Source organism: Miniopterus natalensis, chromosome 4, assembly GCF_054644295.1.
Source record: "Miniopterus natalensis isolate mMinNat1 chromosome 4, mMinNat1.hap1, whole genome shotgun sequence".
NCBI lineage: Eukaryota > Metazoa > Chordata > Mammalia > Chiroptera > Miniopteridae > Miniopterus > Miniopterus natalensis.
This window is the reverse complement of record NC_142084.1, coordinates 37,903,105-37,924,638: the sequence shown is the minus strand read 5'-3', so window position 1 is coordinate 37,924,638 and position 21,534 is coordinate 37,903,105. Positions and strand designations below refer to the sequence as shown.

Sequence of the window (21,534 nt, the reverse complement as noted above, 5' to 3'; positions counted from 1 at the left end):
CACCATTGCCAGATTCTATAATACTTTTTCTTACTTATTGCCGAGGTAATAGAAACATTAAAATTCTTTTTTAGAAGACGAGTCAGAAATTACCTATAATGCACTACTTGTATGCAACAAGGATGTTTACTGTTGCAATTCAGTGTTTTAGCTCTGGGCATAGGTTAGAAAGTATTGATGTTTAAGTGGCAGTGGACATAAAGATCCCTTAAATCCCTCTTGTTCATGATTCTATGATTAAGAAGACGTTACTCCAGGTGCTCTAAAATTAGCAGAAGTTTGGGCGCATAAAAGCATCTGAAAAAAGTACAGCCAGGTGCCCTGGCCAGTATGGCTCAGTTGAGTGTCATCCCAAGCACGGAGAGGTTGCTGGTTCAGTTCCTGGGCAGGGTGCATACCCTGGTTTCGGGCTCGATCCCCAGTAGGGGCCTGCGGGAAGCAGCTGATTGATATCTCTCTCTTTCATGGATGTTTTTCTCTCTCTCCCCCTCTCCCTTCCTTTCTCTCTAAAAAATCAGTAAAAACATATATTTTTTAAAAAGGTAAAGCCAAGTAAACAAAGAAGCCAGCATGGATGGGAACTCTAGTTGGGCAGAATAAGACAGGAGAAACATAAAGGTGCTGGGTGAGGGGGAGCAGTGTGTTATTCCTGAATCAATACCTATTAACTATCCAACATCCCTCCAAATTATATGCACACACAGAAGGAAACTCCTTACTGTATCATTTGCTTAACCAAGAAAAGAACATCCTAGCTGTATTAGATGTTAAACAGTTAACACTTTTCCTGCCACCCTAAATTTAAAAGTGCTCAGGGAGTAAATTATTTGAAAGGTCCAGATCTCTCAAAAAATTGCTGTCTGAAGGACTGTGAAGTGATGGCTGCTCTTTCTTCTGATAAAATTTTTATCACAGGAAAAACAGAGCTGGGTCCAAAAGGTAAGTGCTGAATAAGTATTTGTTGTTGCTGATTAAGAGTGCATTTCTCCCACGGAAGCATTTTCAAAAGAGCAAATCTAATATTTCTGCCTTTTACCTCACCTTTTTCTTCAATTTATTCAGAGCTCCAAGGCGTTCGCACCTCTTAACCTCTCTGAAGTTCCATTTTCTCAACTGTAAAGTGAGAATAACAGCACCTGTTTGGCTTAGGGTGGGCATGAGATAAATGATTTACCTGTGTGATATGGCTCCATCACCTGGGAAGGCCTAGGCCAAGGCATTGGATGACTTTAGTATTATTGTCCTATGTTTTCTTTTTTAGGATATATAAATTAAATCACCTTATTACGAGTATCAGTACTATCCCTTGAGATAAATGGGAAAACAGGATCTACCATAAAATGCATATTATAAATTTTAAGAGTTTGGGTACATATAGAAAAGAATTTGTATTTCATTTAATTAAATTTAGTGTTAACCTTTTCACAAATAATTACCATTTTATATAAAATCAAGTGAGAATTTCAGAATTTGGGGTATCTTTTGTTTTTATAATTTTCTTCTCACTGTGTAATGCTAATCCTCCCTTATACCTCACCTTCCTCCTGCTACACAAAATGTCCCTCTTCTGCCCTCCCTCCTTATTGCCTTTTCTTTAGATAATTTTGGGGACTTTGTAAATTGTAAGTGTTCTAAATGGGAAGGTAAGCACTAGGCCCTTAGGTCCTCGAGCTCAGAGTTCTAGTGGTAAATAAAAACACGTTAACAAATAGTGGCAAAATATGAGAAAAGTTGGAGAGAGACAGATGGTAAAGGGGCTCCATTAATGTGACTTCGACTCAACATTTGATACGCAGGACCTTCTTATGACCTGCAAGGATGGAAGGGAGTGGGAAAAGTACGGTGGAGGGAGGGGCTTTCCAGTGAGCACTCAGTTCAGTGGGCTCACTGAGCAGCTCTTCTGCCTAGTTCATTCCTTCTGAGGGCTGTGAAAAAAGGAGCTCCTCCGGGCCTTCTCCTTGGCTCATAGGTGGTCATCTTCAGGGTCTCATAACCTTCTCCTGTGGTGCCACTCTGTCTCCAAATTCCCCTTTTCATAAGGACACAGAGGTGAACCACTCAGGCTTCGAGGATTCCATGGGGCTCTAGAAAGATAAGTGGCAACTGCAGTGCAGTGTAGGCTTGTACGCGGGATAAGGCGGTAGTCTGGCGGTCATGGTGGGATTTCTAGAAGTGACTCTTAAGATTTAAATGTGCATAGATGTTTACCATTCAAGAAAGAGTATGAGAGAGAGGGAGAGAGGGAGAGAGAGGTTATTATTAGCTGCTTACTTGTTTTGTTTTAAAGGTGGTGAACATTGAGCCTGTTTATACTCCAAAAGCCATTTGCGAGCCAGAGAGGCGGTGACTGAACAGAGCGAGGGCCTTAGCAAGGAGAGAGGAGGGTCAGCGCACTGCACAGGGCGGGCAGGTTCCAGGCAGAAGCCGTCTTTCCGCTGTGTCCTCAGGGAGGAAACAAGAGAGACTTTACTTTTATGAGGGTGGGTGGGGGTGGGTGGCTTCTTTTTTTGTTTGTTTGTCTAAAATATTTTTTCCAGTTTTCTTGACAATAATTGACGTATTAATTGTATTACTTTAAGCTGTACAGCGTAATGATTTGATTATGTATATCTATTGGGAAATGATTACCACAATAAATTTAGTTAACTGTCACCTCACATAGTTACACATTTTTTTCTTGTGATGAGAACTTTTTTTTAAGATCTACTCTTTTAGCAACTTTCAATGTACAACACAGTATTAACTATAGTTACTATGCTATATATTATATCCCCAGAACTTATGAATCTTGTAACTGGAAGCTTGTACGTTTCTACCACCATTACCCATTTCCCATAGCCCCTACCCCCACCGCTGAAAACACCAGTCTGTACTCTGTTTCTGTGACTTTAGTGTGGTTCTTTTTTAGAATCCACATATAAGTGAGATCATATGGTATTTGTCTTTCTGACTTATTTCACTTAGTACAATGCCATTAAGGTCCATCCATGTTGTCGCAAATGACAGTATTTTCTTTTCATGGCTGAGTAATATTCCATTGTGTGTATTTTCTTTATCCATCTATCCGTCAGTGGACATTTAGATTATTTTCCATATCTTGGCTGTTGTAAATAATGTTACAATGAATATATGAGGGTGCGTAAACCTTTTTGAATTAGTGTTTTTGTTTTCTTTGGATAAGTACCCAGAAGTGGAATCCTTGATCATACGGTAGTTCCATATTTAATTTTTTGAGGAACCTCCATACTGTTTTCCACAGGGGCTGCACCAATTTACATTCCCACCAACAGTGCAGGAGTGTTCTCTTTTTTCCACACCCTCACTGCTTGTTGTTTCTTGTCTTTTTGATGATAGCTGTTCTAACTGATGTGAGGTGATATCTCATTGCGGGTTTGATTCACATTTCCCTGATTATTAGTGATGTGGAGCATCTTTTCATGTACCTGTCGGCCATTTGTTTGTCTTCTTTGGAAAAATGTGTATTCAGCTTCTCTGCACATTTTTTTTCTATTGAGTTGCATGAGTTCTTTATATGTTGTATATTAACCTGGATGGTTTCTTTTATCCTTAAAAGAGGATAAAAGAGAAGGGTACAGGGAGGATGGGTGGAGGAGAGTGGTTAAAGATTCAAATGGGCACCAACAAAACTGGGTAGAGGAGCTTATTAGCAAGACTTGAAAAAAATCAGGAATAATTTCAGTCCTTGTGGACAGCCAGGCAGCCAAGGTTGCAGCAGGAGTCTGCAAGGTTGTTGGCTCACCCGTGATCATTCTCTTGGGAGTACTTTGGTAGCCTTACCACTAAGTAGAAGTCCTCCTGATTTCTTCTAGTTGATGCAAGAGTGTGCTCTCAGTTTCTCAAGTTTTCTTGGTTTTCTTCAAAGGCAAACAGCAATGTAATAATGAATATCTACTTCTCAATCCTCACCTCCTCTCAGATGATTTCGGAATTTCCTCCAGAACACAGTTATTAGAAAGCACATAAATGCTAAATTTACCACTATTACAAGGAAAATCTTTCCCAGTCAGAGAAGTTACTTCTAACTCTCTCCTAATACAGTTTTACTCTATTTGCCAGCAATAACCGAATTTGATTGTTAGGTAGCATTCTTATTGTTAACCATTCTCTATTAAAAAGATTTCCTTGTCAAGAGATGAAAATCCTGCCCAGCTGGGTGTGGCTCAGAGGTTGAGCGTTGACCTAGGATCCAGGCGATAGGGGTTCGATTCCCGGTCAGGGCACATGGCCGGGTTGTGGGCTCGATCAATGACTCTCTCATCATTGATGTTTCTCTCTCTCCCTCTACTTTCCTCTCTCTGAAATCTATAAAGATATATATATATATATATATATATATATATATATATATATATATATTTTTTAAATCTATTTAAAAAAAAGATGAAAATCCTTTTAAAAAAACAACAACAAAATTTCACCAAAGCTATAACCATTTAACATTATTTCTAAAGCTTTATCTAACTTTGAAAAGCTGTGTAAATTCAAAGAAACTGTAGTTAATTGAAAATGCCTTAGGAGATTGTGCTAGTAAATGAATTGGAAACGATTTTTGTGTATCACTTCTCTAGTTAATTAGGTGTTAGAAAAGTTTCAGCACTGATTACAAGTATAGTCAACTTCCTGAATTAATTCAGTGTTTTAACTAAATTTAATTGGGCTTCTGTGACATCATATGAAAATATTTTCCAATCACTTACATTGGTTTAGTTTTAGACATAAGATTATAATAGCTCCATTTTAAAAAAATGTTTGTTTTATTTAATTCCCTATAATGACTGTAGTTTTAACAATTACCTAACATGAACAACTTTATTTAGCTTCTTATAATAAATATTTTGAAAGCAAATGCATGTTAGTAAATAACTCCTGCATTTTACTCTGCTGATGCATGTAAAAATCTTTCTTTTCAAGGTCATGAGAAAGAATCTCTATTAATTCTAAATCAGTGTGATGCTTCCTCTTTTCAACTTGTTTTGTTGGCAAAATTGATGGCATGAATCTAGTTAATAATTATCTCATCAATTTGGAAGGCATTGAAACTAAAATGATCACGGACCAAAAAAGTTGGTTATTTGCTTAATTTTACTGATTAATGATTGAGTGCTTAAAGGTTGATTTCCTGAAAAAGTTAGTAAATAATCAAATCCCAAAGGAATATGAAGATTTGATGCCAATGTGTGCAAAGAAATAGGCTAAGATAGCATTCTTTGTCTTTTAGCTGGTGAAGATGACATACTGCCTTTCTTCCTCTACATTTCTACAACAGATGCTTCCAACAGCTGGGATTCCAAGATTAGTTTGTCCAAAATATGAAAGCATGTCATCCAACCAAAGGATTAAGTTGACCCAGTTTTGTGGCTTTCAGTAATTATGCTTTTCTCTATAACACTGTGATTTAACTTCAACATTACAACACTGATGGGTTTGGGCCTAAATCTGCCTACCTTCATTCAAACAATTGTTTACAAACAAAAAAAAGATAAACTCCTAAACCTTTATGTTCTGATTCATTCTAGCAAAGAGCAGAATAGGAAAACTATTCTTATTATTTAGCCATATCCCAAACCTATTTTTTAGTTGGACTACATTTCTGTATCAGAGATTTCAGCATTCAAATTACCTAATTAATTTCCCTCTTCATGTTGTAAATCAACTTTTAAATTTTAGTTGCGTCTTTAAGCAAAGAGAACATGTGCTATGCTTTATTAAGGTAAAGTGTGTTTATGTCACATGAACACAATAGATGATCCACATTAATCTATAATAATTTTTCAAGAATTTTATGGATTATAGAAACAATAGCAAAGATTCACAGTAACATTTATGTCAGGCATTCTGATAATAAAGTATATTTATAGCCTGAAAAAATGTTGTTTCTCTGTAACTCAATATTCCAAAAGATCGCATTTTGGAATAAGACGTATACGAACCAGTTTCTGATAAACCTATCCCAAACTTATTTTTTTTTTTATCAGCATCTCACAGTTCATTTGATATTACCCCTTCCTCTTATGATGTTTAGAACAAATACGTATGCTTAATCTGGACAGAACTATTGATATAGAGCTATTTATATTACCGTCATTGGTAACAGTGATCACAGATAGTTGCAAAATACTACTAACTCTTAAGGACAAACATGTTTTTCCAGATACCGCTGCAAGCGATCTTCAGGGATTTGTATTCCCAACATCTCTTGCCAGGCTTCTGTCTTCATCTTAGACCTTACCTCTAGGGAAAATCACTCAGACCATGCATGACTCAGGGGTACCAATGCAAACTGATTTTCAAAGGAGATTCTGTTCAGTTCTCTAACTAACTAGAATTATGCTTTGTGAAACCATTGACCTGATCTTAGTAAGAAGGAAATCAATCATTCTCATTTTTTAGAGGTAATTAATTTTTATAGACAACTAGATACTAACCTATAATTTAATGTTTCTAAAGCAACGCCTTATAGTTTAGTTACCTAAGTGAATAAGATATCCACTAAAATATGGCCATTTAGTTTCAAATTGTATGTGACAGATAAACTGACAGAGTATGTATATATACAAATATCTGCATATATGTATCAACTCCAAACATTTTGTATAATAAAGCATTATTTTTGTATCCGATGATCACTCAGCCTCATGAGCACTGAATTATAATCAATTGTTTATGTCTGTTTCTTTCATGTGTTCATGAACTTTATAAGCTCCTTAAAGGCAAAGACAATGTCATGGTCACTGTTGTATCTCCACATTAGCAGAGCACCTGCACATAAAAAGGTGCTCAGTACTCATTTGTAGAGTAAAATAATGACTTCAAAATTTCCCCTCAAATGACTGTCCTGTTTACCTTTTTATTTTGAAACACAGAATATTTAAATTTAAGATAACTCTGCACTGTGTCAGGTAACTTTTCCTCCACTAGAATTCATGAGTTATTTTAAGGAATTTGTTTCTCTCTTCCAATCAAAATACCCAGTTATACCCTCTCTCCTTAGTGCATATTTTCCAATTTCATAACCAACTTTGAGATGACTATTCAAGTCATCTTCAAATTATCACCAAACATACAAAGTAGTAAAGTTCAAGATGGACACAGACCATCAGAGATGGTGAGTGAAGGCCTCCAGAAGCTTCCAGAAACCCAGTGGTGGCAATTTAAACTTCATTGATTAGTCACATGCCAATTACGAAGGTCCTAGTTACACAGAAATAATTTTAGATTTTTCCCAGCAAATATGAATAGAAGCAACTATTTTCCCCTTACCCCAGCCTTTTTTTTTTTAATCCCTAAGTCACACATAGTAGAGTTGTCTGGTTTTGTTAACCTTATAATGGAGAGGGGACAGTGAAGGAAAGCATCCCCTTTCCTCATCAGAAACGGCAGGCAGAGAGAGGCAGGGGGAGTTAGGCCAGTTTCTTATGTGGCAACTGAATGTGTTCTATCATCTGTTTTTTTGATGGATGGGAACATTCCTGAACTTCTCCAGTCCATTTCACCCAGGAGAAATGAGCTTTGAATACTTATTTGATATTAAAGTCCACAAAAAGTGATTAAGCAAAGTTCATGACTGTCCATTAAAATGCACAAATGTTCTATTAAAGAAGAGAAACCCCAAATGAGATCTTTATGTGCATGCATATTCATGAAACGCTGCCCAATTCTAGACTTTTCCACATGCAGTTAATATGTGCACCTTCAGCCCCATTTTATAGCATCTAATGCAGTGTTTCATCCATATGCGTTCAATGTATTTTTTTTCAGTGTGAGCGTAGAAATAAGTGACTGGAGTGATTTGCTGAATCAGCAGTTCATCTTCCAACTCAAACTGATGTTTTTAACAGAGCTATTTTATTTTTGTTAATGTAATGGTGATATTCTGTGGTTTTATGTTGGATATCATCATCTCCCTTGGATATTTTCCTGACTCTTAAAATGCCTGATTCAATGTCAGATATTTTGAGTGCCTGTGTATAATAAATATGCAAACTTGCATACATGCACTCTAAAAATTTATGATTACATTTAGATCAAGTTCTTTTAAACTTTAATGCATTTTAATGTGAGTAGTCAGACATTATTTCTTAAATAGAAATCTTTGAATCACCCAAATTTAATGAATTGTTAAAAGAAATGTTGAGGTATATACAAGCTATTGATATACCTCAATTGATATATCGGGGTACATTCATTTTCTAAAAAATCAATTCTGGAAATTGGTGGTATGCAGCACACTGACTGACAGTGTCATATAATTCAAGTAGTTGTGCAACTATCTAATGGTGTACAGATAACATCCAATTACCAATTTAAAATTAAAAGCCTTAGCCAATCAGTGGAAAATTTTTATTATTAAGCAAACCCTTTATTTAATATTTTACTGAATTAAAAGCTTTAGTGTGGTGTGGCATTAATTAGGGGAACTCATTCTATGAGTCTGAGCTTAGTTCTGACTTCAATTTAAAGATGTGGTAATACTTCTTATAGTGTGTCTTAATTTCTTTTTATTCCTAAGTAGCTGGTTATTCAGTCAACCCGCAAATGTTAATTAAGCACCAGTGGTGAGCAGCAGTGCTATAGGTACTTGGGGGAAAACACATGAAGTAGAAAATGCGGATTCTGATGTCAACGACTATATCATCTAATTCAAGCGAATGGCCAGCACTCATAAAACAACGGAGATCTTGAGAGAGAGTCCCAGAATAGAGGTGTTTGGGTTGATGGAAGACAAGAAAGAAGGTATTCTAAACATAAAAAGCAACATGTGTCCAGAAAGAAATATCAGTTCCTCCAAGGTTGTTTTCATGTCTCTAATGTTCAGCACTGAGCAGGCATTCAGCAGGTGCCCAGAAAATATATGTTAAGCTATTTAACAGCATGTTGCTAAGATAGCAAGGCGACTGACCAAATGAAGTTTTCATTTTGAAGACCAAAGAGAAATAAGGAGAATTTTCTAGGCTGATTCAACTAGAGAGGTGACTCTAGGCTGAGAGAAGAATGAAGACCCGCTGCAGTGCTTAGTGTGCTTTGATCGGAGTGATGATGTGAGCGTGGTGATCAATGAAGACCAATGTGGCGCTCGTGCATAGACCTGTTTGTGTGATAGCTGATATATAGGTCTGAGTCCAAACCAGGGGAACATGGAGAAATCAATACTGGAGAAACACTGGCTGCTAATCTGTGTGACTAGGGGCTGAATTTCAGGATAAGACCAGCAGTGTGGTTATTGGAAAGGAAGGTCAGGGATTTTTACATAAGTAATTAGGTGAAGCTAAGCAAGAAGATCAATAGGAAACAAAGATTGGGAAATCTCATTTAATTCTGATGGATGTCACATGTCTGACTATTTTTAGTGGACATGATGTGTGTGTGTGCAAGAGTGTGAGTATTACATAGCTTGGGCCATACATATGCCAGTTTGTGCCGTGGAACATTTTAAGCGCAGCTCCTTTCATCTAACAGTTTTGGTAAACTTGGGATCAGAGAAAAGAGCTATCAGGCTATTGAAAGAACAAAAACTTGCAGTGTTGAGCTAGGCCAGTATAGTGCAAATTGCACACAATCAAGGATAAACTGAAGCTTCTTTTTAAAGATGGCCATTGGCCTTGTTAATCCACATGCCTATTCCAATCAGAGTTCTCAGAAATTGGTAATGACAAATGGGAAATTGTGCATGGAGCTATAGATACAACAGGGCTACTTTGGATCCCCATATCAGCTCTGGAGGTGACTCACATATTAATCTTCACATTCTTGCTGCTCAAAAAATGATGACCTTGAAAAGTTGATCAGTGAAGCAATGCAGAACTTTTTTTTTCTTTTTTTAAAAATTTAACTGCTGATCCAAAGCAGTCAGGACTTCTCTTGATGCTACCAAGATCATAAATGTGCCGCAGGATGAGTAAGCACCGTGGCCCCTTCCCTCATGGCTCACTCTGCCACACTCAGCCAGGTGATATAAGTAGCAGACCTCAATGTATCTCTGGGTTGGAGTCATCTCTCTCTAAAATCAATAAATATATCCTCAGGTGAGGGTTAAATAAAAAAGAAAGGCAGCATGCAATACTGCTTGTTTTTTTAATCAAAATGCAAAATATCTCTCAACATGGGCAACAGGAAGAAGGCTGAAAATTTATCTCACATACAAAGCTAATCTGGAAAATTAAGAGCAATCCTCTCTCCCTTTTCCCCGCAATAACAGTGTTTATTCCCATTAGCTGGAGACCGCACTTTAAGAACTTCCATTTCCTAGAGAAGTCAAATTCACAGAGACAGAAAGTAGAATGATGGTTGCCATGGGCTTAGGGAGGAAAGAATGAGTTCGTGTTTAAAGGGTAGCAAGTTTTAGTTGGGAAGACACAAAAGTTCTGGAGATGGGTGATATTGATAGTCACACAACAGTGTGAATGTACTTAATGCCACTGAACTGTACACTTAAAAAATTGTATAAATGGTAAACTTTATATATTATCACAATAAAAAACCCACAAATTTCTAATGCATGTGGTGGGCATTCTTTAAAAATATTGGTGTCTTTGTGTTCTTACTAAGTATTGGTAAGGAAAATAGATATATCCAGTTTAAGATTTCATACTTTGAGCTCAGTTATGGAATAATATCATATGGTAGTTTATCATTACTTCATGACAGAGAAAAATAACTAAATAAAAAGATTTATAACCCTTAAATTTTGCTTTATTAAGAGAAAATATATTTCTTGTGTATCCATAGCCCAGCCAAATTAATGGGAGTATTAGAGCTAGTCCCTCAGTCTGCATTCTTATGATTGCTCCTCTACTTGCTTCTCTAAAATGGATTCATCAGATTTTGCCTTATCTTGGTTTTGCAATAAAAATGTGTATTGATACTTATGCTCTTTTCAGGACAGGGTGTGGGCCAACGTGGGGAAGAGCCTGAACTGCATTATCGCTATGGTGGACAAGCTGACCGAGAGCGATGGTGGCACTGAAGGCAGCGGGGGCAGCAAAGACGGAGAGCAGGACCTTTCTGTGGCGGACCCCCCTCTAACCCACCCAAGGGGTAAGGAAACTTTCTTCCCCAATCATTGACTGAGTAAACAAAATGAGAAAGTCATGATAAAATGAGATAAAAAAAAGAGGAGTCAATAGTGCCTTTGATGAAAGTGCTGATAGCATGCTTTCCCACCGCTCCGGCTTGGGTGATGGAAGGCTATTTATCAAATTGCATCTCAGTTGCGTTTTCAGAACTGCTTGCAATGCTCATTTTTTTTTTTTTTTTTTTTTTTGCTACATAACCTTCTCATAGAAGAACAGTGTTTTCTTTTAAAGAATCTGACATAGTTTAATCTACTTTTATGCATTCCTCCAAAAAAATTTATTAGGAAGAATAGCAAGCATCTGATCTTAAAACTTAGGAACTTTGAGGGAGATATCAGGACACAGTATCTCATAACAGTGCCTGAGAAGAATGCAGTATGAGAGAGAAAATGCTTTTTGCCTTATTCCGAGGGATAATTTTTGTTAATTATTTCAAAAAGATATAAGAAGGCCTGATTCCATATAAGAATAATATGTGTGTGCATTATTCCAAGGACATATTATAAGTCTAGATTTTTATGGGTACATGTGCACGCCCATACACATGCATGCATACATAAACATACACATGTGAGTATATCATGTATGTGTCTATAGATATACAAGTATGTAAATAATTTCAAATGTATGACTCATTACAAGGTTGACTAGCAAATATGATAATCAAACTTTTAATTATAGTTGTGTCCCTATAAATGGCTTTTTTATTAAAATTGTTTTGGTAATTTGATTCATTTTGACAACAAAAACCAAGACAAACATCTGTATTTATTTTTTAATTCTTTTACAATAGTAAGAACTGCTATTAGAACTGCCCCAGCCCTTTTGCTAGATACTGTAAGCGTTTGGAGAGAATAAATAGTGTCTTACCCACTTCTTCTGCAATCTGCTTTTCCTTTTAATTTAAGAAAATGAATTATAAGAAAATGTGGATGCTTATAAAATTAAATTTGTTTTTCCAATTTGTTTTCTTTATTTTTCATTATTTGCATTTTCATCAGGTGTTTACTTATGTGAAACATCAATCTTTCATCACTTGATTAACAGAATCATTTCTAAATAATTTTTGAATCTATGGCTTTCTACAGATTTTTGTTTGTTTTTTGTTTTTTTTTTTGTGTGTGTGTGCTTTATTGTTGGTGATTTTGATCTTCTATGGTACATTGACATAGGTGGAGAGTTTATACTAATGTTCTTTATGTTCACACCTAGTTGGTTTAACTTCTGTGGGGATTTTCTTTTTTAATAATATCAGTTTTATTAGTTAATAAATCTAGTCCAGTTCCACAACTTTACATGAATCAGAGTGAAAGTTTGTCATAATGTATGCCATAAAAATAGTATATTTCCATTTTCTTTAATTGAACATTTATTGGCTATCAACTATGAGCCAGATACTACACTGTGCTCTGGAAAATGAGGTAAGGAAGCAGAATCTATTTTAGTGACTTTTTCTGTCCATTGATGGGTTTTCAAGGCGTAACATTTTTCTAGCAGAAATCAGATAAGGGATACTAGATTTTGTCACATTTTTTGTTGTTGTTGTTTTGATATATCCCCAAACTTCTCTTTGATGATAACAGAGTTCCAAAATATTTGAAATTATACAATTTTTATTCATATCTTATATTTTATATGAAGATTGTATCCATGTGCTCAAAATCACATTTTAAAAAGTAAAGATATTTGGTAGAAAAATCTGTAAGATTGGATGAGTCACTCTCATTTGAGTGTGAGGCAGTAAAACCAGATAGAAGTTCCTGCCAATGTAAAATTCACAACTAGATTAGCTTTGTAGAATGCTAGAGTCAAATCACAACATAGTGCTCTCTAATTAATTGCACTATTTTAATTTTATTATCCAGCTTTATTTCATCCATTTTTGGGTTGTAAACATTTTAAGAAGATAAGACATTATTTAATTGGGTAAAATGAGTTATAATCTTTGGTCTGGCAATTATTTAACATAGTAAATATTGTCAAATAATAACAAGTTTAAACTTTGTAAACATTTTATGGATTAGGCAATTGCATATTGAGCGGGTATTTTGAGGAGGATATTGCTACATAAGAGAAGATGCTTAACCTATATAAATAGAAGTTTTTTAAAAAAAAATCTGTGCTCAAATATGCTTAAATATATTATGGATGCTATTGCATAGATGGAGTGAAATTTATTAATTCAATTATTTAATAAAAATTCTATTATTTAATAAAATTAATAATACTTAATAAAATAACTATTTTCCCTTGCTTTTAAAATAGGATGAGAAGGCACTTTAAATTTTCTACCTGACTTTTGACACATAAAGCAATGTGGTAGAGAAATTAATAGTGGCTTTCTGAACTAATAATATAAAGGGAATAAATAACCTAAGTTATGTATTTACTTATCCTATCCCCCAAATTATTTTAGATAAAGGTATTTGGGATATAACTTCAGTGATGATATGTGCCCCCAAATTTGCCTGTATTTTAAATTTTTATTTGAAAAATAATAATAATTTAGAAAATTTTCAAAGAAAAACAAATAGGATTATATGTGATTTTTATTTTTTATTTCAGTCAGACATAATTATTTTAAACATTTCCTCTGTTTACACATGTGCACACACATGCGTGCACACACACACACTCATGCTATAACTAAGCTGGTATATACATTATAAATGCAGATGTGCTTTTTGCTATCCTGTGTATCATTATATTCTGAATATTTCCTGACAGACATTCTCTGTAAATGAGATTATGATGACCAGACACTAATTATCCAAAAAGAAACCACCATTTTAGGTATTTAATTAAATTCTGCAATTAACACATAAGCATCTTCAAACGTGTAGATGCTAGAAGTGGAGAAAAAAGACTTATCCCTTCCCTCCCATGTATTTATTTATACAATTATTTCTTTATATCACTTTGGCCTCATGAATACTTATTTTATTCTTTGGTTTATAACCCAATACTATTATTATTTATTCTGGGCTCAAGTTGTTCCAGAGTTAGCCAGTGGACGCTCTCCCAGGTTGGTTTCAGTGGCCTTCTGACAGCTTTCCCCCCCACAGGCTATTGACTCTCTTTTTTTCTTACTTATTCCCTTCCTTACTTTCTTATCTTTTTAACTCACTCTTTTACCATCTGATACCATGAGATCTCTAGACTCATGTGCATTTTCCCTGCCCTGCTCCTAGGTTCAGCCATTTACAAGCAACCCTGGAGTCTTTTATTGGAAACCGGAATTTAGAAACCAACATCTACGTAGATAGGAACATTTTGATTTTTTTTTAACAACAGGTACTCTCACCATCAGTATATAAAAGCATCCTTTTAACTACAGCCTTTCCAGGCATATATATTTTCACTGATTTCATACTACTTTGGATGAAAACTATCATATTGTAATTTCTGGTTCATTGTGAAATTTGACATTATATGACTTAATACTGTATTTGAAAATATTATTTTTGATTACCTGGCCAGTGTTGCTCAGGGACTGAGTATCACCCAGTTCACCAAGAGGTCAAGGTTCGATTCCAGGTAGGGCCACATGCCCAGGTTTCAGGCTCGGTCCCAGCAGGGGCCGTGCAGGAGGCAGCCTCTCAGTGTTGGTGTTTCTCTCTACATTGATGTGTCTGTCTCTCATTCACCCTTCCTCTCTCTCTAAAATCGATAAAAACATATTTTTTAAAAAATATATTATTTATGATAATAAAATTGATTTCTCTAAGATCCCCAGGTTTATCCCCAGCCCATAGGTGGGGTAGAAAAGCCATTTTATTTTTTTATTTTTACAATTAATTAATGTATTGAGTCAGAGAATGATCTGAGTGATCTATAATTTATTGGAATGTAAGACATGGTACATACTGGTAGGCATTTGTTACAACATCATTTATTGATGATTTGTTTCTTCATGTTTAGGTTTTGTTTTGTTTTCCTTATATATTAAGTTCAGCAAATGTTTTTAATTAATTTCTGGAATTTTATTCTGTTAATTTATGTTTTCTTTTGGTCTACATTTTGAAATCTCACAGGGTAAGTCACCCCTTTTTGTTTGTTTTTTGTTTTTTAAAGGTTTTTTATTTTATTTTATTTTTTTAAATATATCTTTATTGATTTCAGAGAGAGGAAAAGAGAGGGAGAGAGAGAGAGATAGAAACATCAATGATGAGAGAGTCATTGTTCGAGCCCACGACCTGGGCATGTGCCCTGACATGGAATCGAACCCCGATCGCCTGGATCCTAGGTCGAGGCTCAACTGCTGAGCCACGCCCGGCCGGGCAAGTCACCCCTTTGACAGCCAGTTTTTCTTTCTTCACACCAGCCTTTATTTTCACATGGTAGCTGTAATTTGTATTGGTTTTGCTAGTGTGTATCTGACATAGTTAAACCGATGGTCTTCCGAATTGTTGCTCCCTTTATCCACGTTTTACGTTCCTTTCTAACCTGCAGATATTTTTCTTTTCAAGTTGCAGGTTTTCCTTTTACAGTGTACTTAATAGTGTTTTAAATCTGTGGTTTTGAAGGGTTTTCATTTGTTTTAGGTCCAGGATTTTACAATATATCTTACTTCATAAATTTCTTTTCATGATTAATGCCAATGGTGCTGAAAGAAGTAAAAGTTTCCCTACTGCTCTGAACACAAATAATAGAGTAACTGGTCCAAACATTCTTGGCTTATATGTATTTACATGTTTTCTCTATGAACAAGATGGCCCTTTTATTTTTCACACACTTAAACATACTCATAAGTATCTACTGCATGCATTCATTATAAATTGAGGACTCAAGGATAAAATCAGGAAATATCAGAATCTTAGACTTCCGTGTGCCCTTAAAGATTCTGTAATTAAACCTCCTAAATTATGCTAAGTAGCTTCCCTACATTCTCTCTGCCAATTCTCACCTAACCTGTGACACACATCTCCACTGATAGAAACCCATTTTTTTTTCTAGAGTGGCAGACTCCAGATGTTGATTGAAATGTACTTCCTTTCATTTTATCCACTGGCCCAGATCGAACCCTCTGCCCCAAACAGAACATATTTACTTCCCCTTTTCCACATTATCACCTAACATATCGTAAAGCCATCATCATGTCCATTTTTGAATTGCCACTTTTTTGGATCATTTTTCAAAGGAATAGCATGGCAGGTAGAGTGACACAGGAGGGCCACTTTTTTAGATCTCATTCTATTAATGAGATCTTAGTTCACATTAGCTACTTTGACAGCCCACATTTTACTATGAATTCCACTGATATCCATAAATCTTGCTAAATTTGACCTATCTTTCAGGCTTCTCCAGATTCAAGTAATATTTAAGCACCACTGTGTGCTAGAAATTGTGAAATATTAGGGGCACAAGGAGATTAAGACACAGTCTATCTCAATTCTACTGAAAAGATTGATCTCTAAACCCATGACCACAGTATAATACACTTTGCAGTACACTCTAATAAATACCTATTTCTTTCATCCATCATATCTACTGTCGGACCCAGGTTTATTTTATTCACATTTTATAAATATTTTCTGTCTATTCACAGAAGTACTGGATAAAAATGATGGGAAAGCAGAGATAAAAACAGATCTTTGAGGAACATCACTAGAAAAACTATGCATTGAAATATACTTGTTAATCACTACTCTTTGGGAATGTGTGTTCAAACATCTATGTATTTATCCATTCATCTTATTGCTTGTCCTGTATTTTTTTGTCTTCATAAAAATATCAAGAAGTGCCCTGTGTGTATGGACCTGGAGAATATTATGCTAAGCGAAATAAGCCAGACAAAGAAAGATAAACATCACACAATCTCACTTATATGTGGATTCTAAATAACTTAATAAACTGATGAACAAAATAGGTTCAGTGACACGGAAGCAGGGATCAACTGACGAATCTCAGAGGGAAGGTGGGGTGGGAGGGGAGAGATTAACCAAAGAATTTATATGCATAACCCAAGGACATAGACAATAGTGTAATGTGGGACTGGGGAGGGGGGTGAGTAGGAGGTAGAAGAGGTCAATGGGGAGAAAAGGGGACATCTGTAATATTTTGAACAATAAAAAAATAAAAAAGAGAGAGAAATGCACTGTGGAAAGACCAAATATCTTATGTCATTGAATACTTTTTTCTAAAGTACCCAGCTATAAGCCCTGACAACAAATGCTTTGGCAGATTTTTTTTTTAATTCAAGTATAGTTGGGGTACAATAAACAAAAGTGGCTATGGATATCTTTATTGTAAACTTAGAATTCCAATAATAACTTACATGATGACATTTTTGAGTGTCTGCTCTTATCAAAAAAATAATGTTTCCCTTAAAATTGTGCAATGAACTATGACGTAACAAAACACTTGACTCAGAGCCAAGATATTTGGCAAGACCGCAGTTTACTTATTTGGCTACAATGACCTTTGGCAGATCATGTAAATTCTCTGGACCTCCCTTTGTTGGTAAAATAAATATCATCTGCAAAATTTTAAAATTGCTCTCAGTCTAAAGTTTTATGATAATAAAGATGCCACATTATTTAAAGTTATTTTTTTCCTTTCTTTTCAGTCATTTAACATATTTTAATTGAACACCTACTATGTGTCATGCACTATACCAGACACTGGGGATACAACAGTGAACAAGATAGATAAAACACTTGCCCTCCTAAAGTTTATCTCTTTGCAGCAGAGATACATTTAAAACATAATATAAGAAATAAGGGCATTGTTAATGGTGACAAATGCTGTGGAAAAAATAGAGTGAAGTAAGAAGGTTTGGGACTATTGTTGGAGGGCAGGAGTTGAAGTTTAGTGCACTAGTCAATGTAAGCTTCATTGAAAAGTTCATGTTTGAGCAAAGACACAAGAAGGTAAGGAAGTGAGGCATGTGTATAAGGAGGGAAGGATATATTTGGTATAGAAGACAATTAGTGCAAAATTACTGAGGCAGATATGTACCTACCATAATCATGAAGCAATAAGGAAGCCTGTTTTAGTTGAATAAAGTGAAGGAGAGAAAGGAGAAGATGAATTCAAAGAAATAACTTGGGAGAAGGAGAATGTAGGTCCTTCGTATTTACTTTGCCTTTTACTCTGAGAAAAATGAGATGCAATTGGAGAGTTTTGAGCAGAGAATTAACCTTATATGATGTAATTTTAACAGGGACTGTTATGTTCAGATTAGACTATAGATGGAAAGGGTAGAACCAAGTATAGACCATTTAGAAAGCTAATGTAATTATCTAGGTGAGATATCATGGTGGCTTGGACTAAGAAGGTGGCAGTGGAGGTGAGGAAAAGTATTTGGATCCAGTACATATTTTGAAAGTAATACCAACAGAGTTTTCTGATGATTTGGGAGAATGAGAGAAAGGGGGGAGTCAAGAATGACTTAACAATTTTCGGCCTTAACATAACTAAAGGGTGGAAGGAGCAGGTTTTGTGGTCAGGAATAGGAGCTCATTTGGAACATGTTACATTTGCATGGAAATATCAAGTATGCAGTTAGATGTAACTATCTGGGATTCAGGAGAGAGGTTCAGGTTAAAGATATAAATTTAGAAATTGCCATGGTACTTAAAGCCATGAAACTGAATAATGTCAACAAAGGATTGAATTTTTCAGAGAATGGGAAATGACCTACAGATCACAACTGGAGACATCCCAATTTTATTAGTCCAAAGAGAAGTGGAGGAACCAGCAACAAAGCTGGATAAGGTATGGTGAGTAAGGTAGAAGGATACCAAAAGAGAATGATATTCTGAAATCCAGGGTTAGAGAGAATTCCATGAGGTACTGATTGACATGCTTAACGCTGCTGATAGATTAAGTGAAACAAAGACTGAGAAATGACTTTGGGTTGAGCAGTGTGGAAGTCACTGGTGACATTGACAAGAGTAGCTTTATTAGAGTGGAAAGAGATTAACACCCAAGTAGAGCAGGTTGAGCAAAAGGAAGAAAAGGAAGTGCAGACAGCATGTATGGACAACTCTTGATGAGGTTCACTGTGAAACAGAGAAATAGGGTGGCAGCTGGAGAGGAGAGGAGAGTCAAGAGAGGGTTATTTTAAAATTTATTTTTAATTTATTTTTAAAATATATCTTTATTGATTTCAGAGAGAGAGAGAGAGAAACATCAATGATGAGAGTGTCATCATTGACCGGCTGCCTCCTGCATGCCCCCCGATTGGGGATCAAGCCCGTAACTCGGGCATGTGCCCTGACCGGGAATCGAACCACAATCTCCTGGATCCTAGGTCGATGCTCAACTGCTGAGCCACACCCGGCTGGACGAGAGGGCTATTTTTTAAAGATGGGGAGGCAATAGCATGTTTATGTGCTAATGGGAATGATCCAGTAATAGAATAAATATTGATAATGTAGCAAGAAGGGGAGAGAATTGCTTGAGGGACACTCTTAAGTAGATGAGAGGAGGTGAGATCTATTACACAGAGAGAAAGCCCCAGCTATAGGAGTTTATGGGATTTCTCTTAGAAACAAGAGAGAATGGTGAGCATAAGAAACAAACACAGATAGGTGGGAGACATTGTGTGACATGTAAATTTATGATTGTTTCATTTTTTTAAAGATATAGCTAACATTTTGGGGGTTGCTTAATATGTGTTAAAAACTTTAAAAAATATTGCCTGTATTATTTAATTTTTTCAACACTTATTGGAGTAATTGTACACACTTAATGGGTGAAGAATTAGAAAGCTGAAATCCCCTGTGTCCTGTCATGCCTACTCTAGTGGCAGAGTGAAGATTCAGACCCTGGTAGTCTGAGTTGACAGCCTGCCTTCTTAACCACTAGGCTACACTGCTTCTGTTCTTTCCAGGGAAAAATATCTCCAATCTTTCTCTCTATGGATAATTTTTTACTATCACCCTTCTAACAAAATATTGTGTTATCAGACACAATTTTGTGACATGAGCTTATTTCATAAAAATCAATCCCATACGTACCTCTTAAAGGTTTTCTATGGAATTGTATCTTATGCAGAAGTATTGCTATGTATTCATAATTACACTTGAAAAATCACTTAACTTTCTCATTAATCTGCTGATGTTCACACCCGCAGGGAAAGTGGGATAGACAGAGAAAAGAGACTCCCATCTCCCATCCGGGAACTTTGGGGCAGATTGTTATAGGATGGAAGAGAGAAATGGTGCTGTTTATATTATGTTTGGTTACTTGCTTACTTACTCAGCACTTATAAGTTAAATCTGTTTACATGAGGCTTTGGTGTATTTGTAGACATATTTCTTTTAAAATGGTGCACTATATTTCACTTGCCTTGAACTTTTCTAGAAAAATGACTGAACTCACTTAGTTCACTTCAGGATAAACTACACCTCCTCTTCCCTCCTCTGGATGCCTGGGCTACAATCAGGCTTAAATCAACTCAATATCATATCACTCCCTGTCTCTTCTCAATTTTAATTACAGGACAAAATTTAAATGAGAAGAGCTCTCTGATGCAGATGTTTTGGTGATTTCAGGTTGCTCGATGACGTATGACCTATGTAGCTTATTCTTGAATGCTCAGCATATTTGTAGACCAGAGGCCTGAGCTTACAGTTTTTTTAAGGCCGAAAGGCCAAATAAGCCCAATGCATGTGAGTAGGTGACTCCTCACAGTACAGCACAACCCCCCCATTCCAACCCTGTGCTGTACCAAATACAGAGCTTGTTTGATTAATGGATTTAGTTCCCGGAAACTGTCTTAGCAGAATTTACTTAAGGCTTTCAACATTGTGCTACGAAATGAGAAATTTAACCAGGATATCAGTTGATGCATTTCCTTTGCTATTTTTCTAAGAGCAAGACTGGTAAGTTTTATGACACTATGCTCTCAGGCTGGCAGGGTTTAAACAAACAAGGTTCCCTTGACATGAGAGAAGGTTGCCTTTGTTCTTCTTATCGCAGTTTGTCTCCAGTTGAACAGCACAACCATTTCTTAATACATCCGGAAGGTGCGCAGCTCAGCCACTTACCTTGGATCATGGTATAGTGGACACGGCATTGAGTACATTCAGTACATGTGTGCTTTGTGTGAGTATCCTTGGTGCCTTTAAGACTTCTCTGAGGTAGAGATGAAGGAAGGTGCAGCATAACTCCCAGGCACTCGTAAAGCGTGTCTCCCTTTGCCCTGCGTGAGACCCGTTATTTCTAGACTTGACCTTGCGTCTTAGCTTTCAGTTCTCTGCTCACACAAACTCCGCGCCTTCCTCCTTCTCTCCCATCTCTGCTTACCCCATCCTCTATCCCTGCTGTGGTGAGTGCCCTCCTAGCTTTCCATTTTTTTGGTTTGCTCCCCCCCCCCCCCATAGCTTCAGGCTCAACATTTTCTTCCACTTGACTCATCTTTTTCCAAGTTCTTGAGTCATCGCAGCTCCTTCCTGCCTCCCTTATTCCCCCTTAAAGCCCCTCTAGTTTA

The 21,534-nt window shown here is 36.2% G+C and overlaps 1 protein-coding gene across 5 annotated transcripts in view; it reads left to right on the top strand.

The window, feature by feature from the left end:
• INPP4B (inositol polyphosphate-4-phosphatase type II B) overlaps window positions 1-21,534 on the top strand; it is a 531,720-nt gene that overhangs the window by 441,123 nt on the left and 69,063 nt on the right. For all 5 annotated transcript variants that reach the window (XM_087816497.1, XM_087816494.1, XM_016206930.2 and 2 more), the window contains one exon: window positions 10,899-11,055. In XM_087816497.1, coding sequence (XP_087672623.1) covers window positions 10,899-11,055 — 157 coding nt within the window. The remainder of the gene's footprint in view (window positions 1-10,898; window positions 11,056-21,534) is intronic.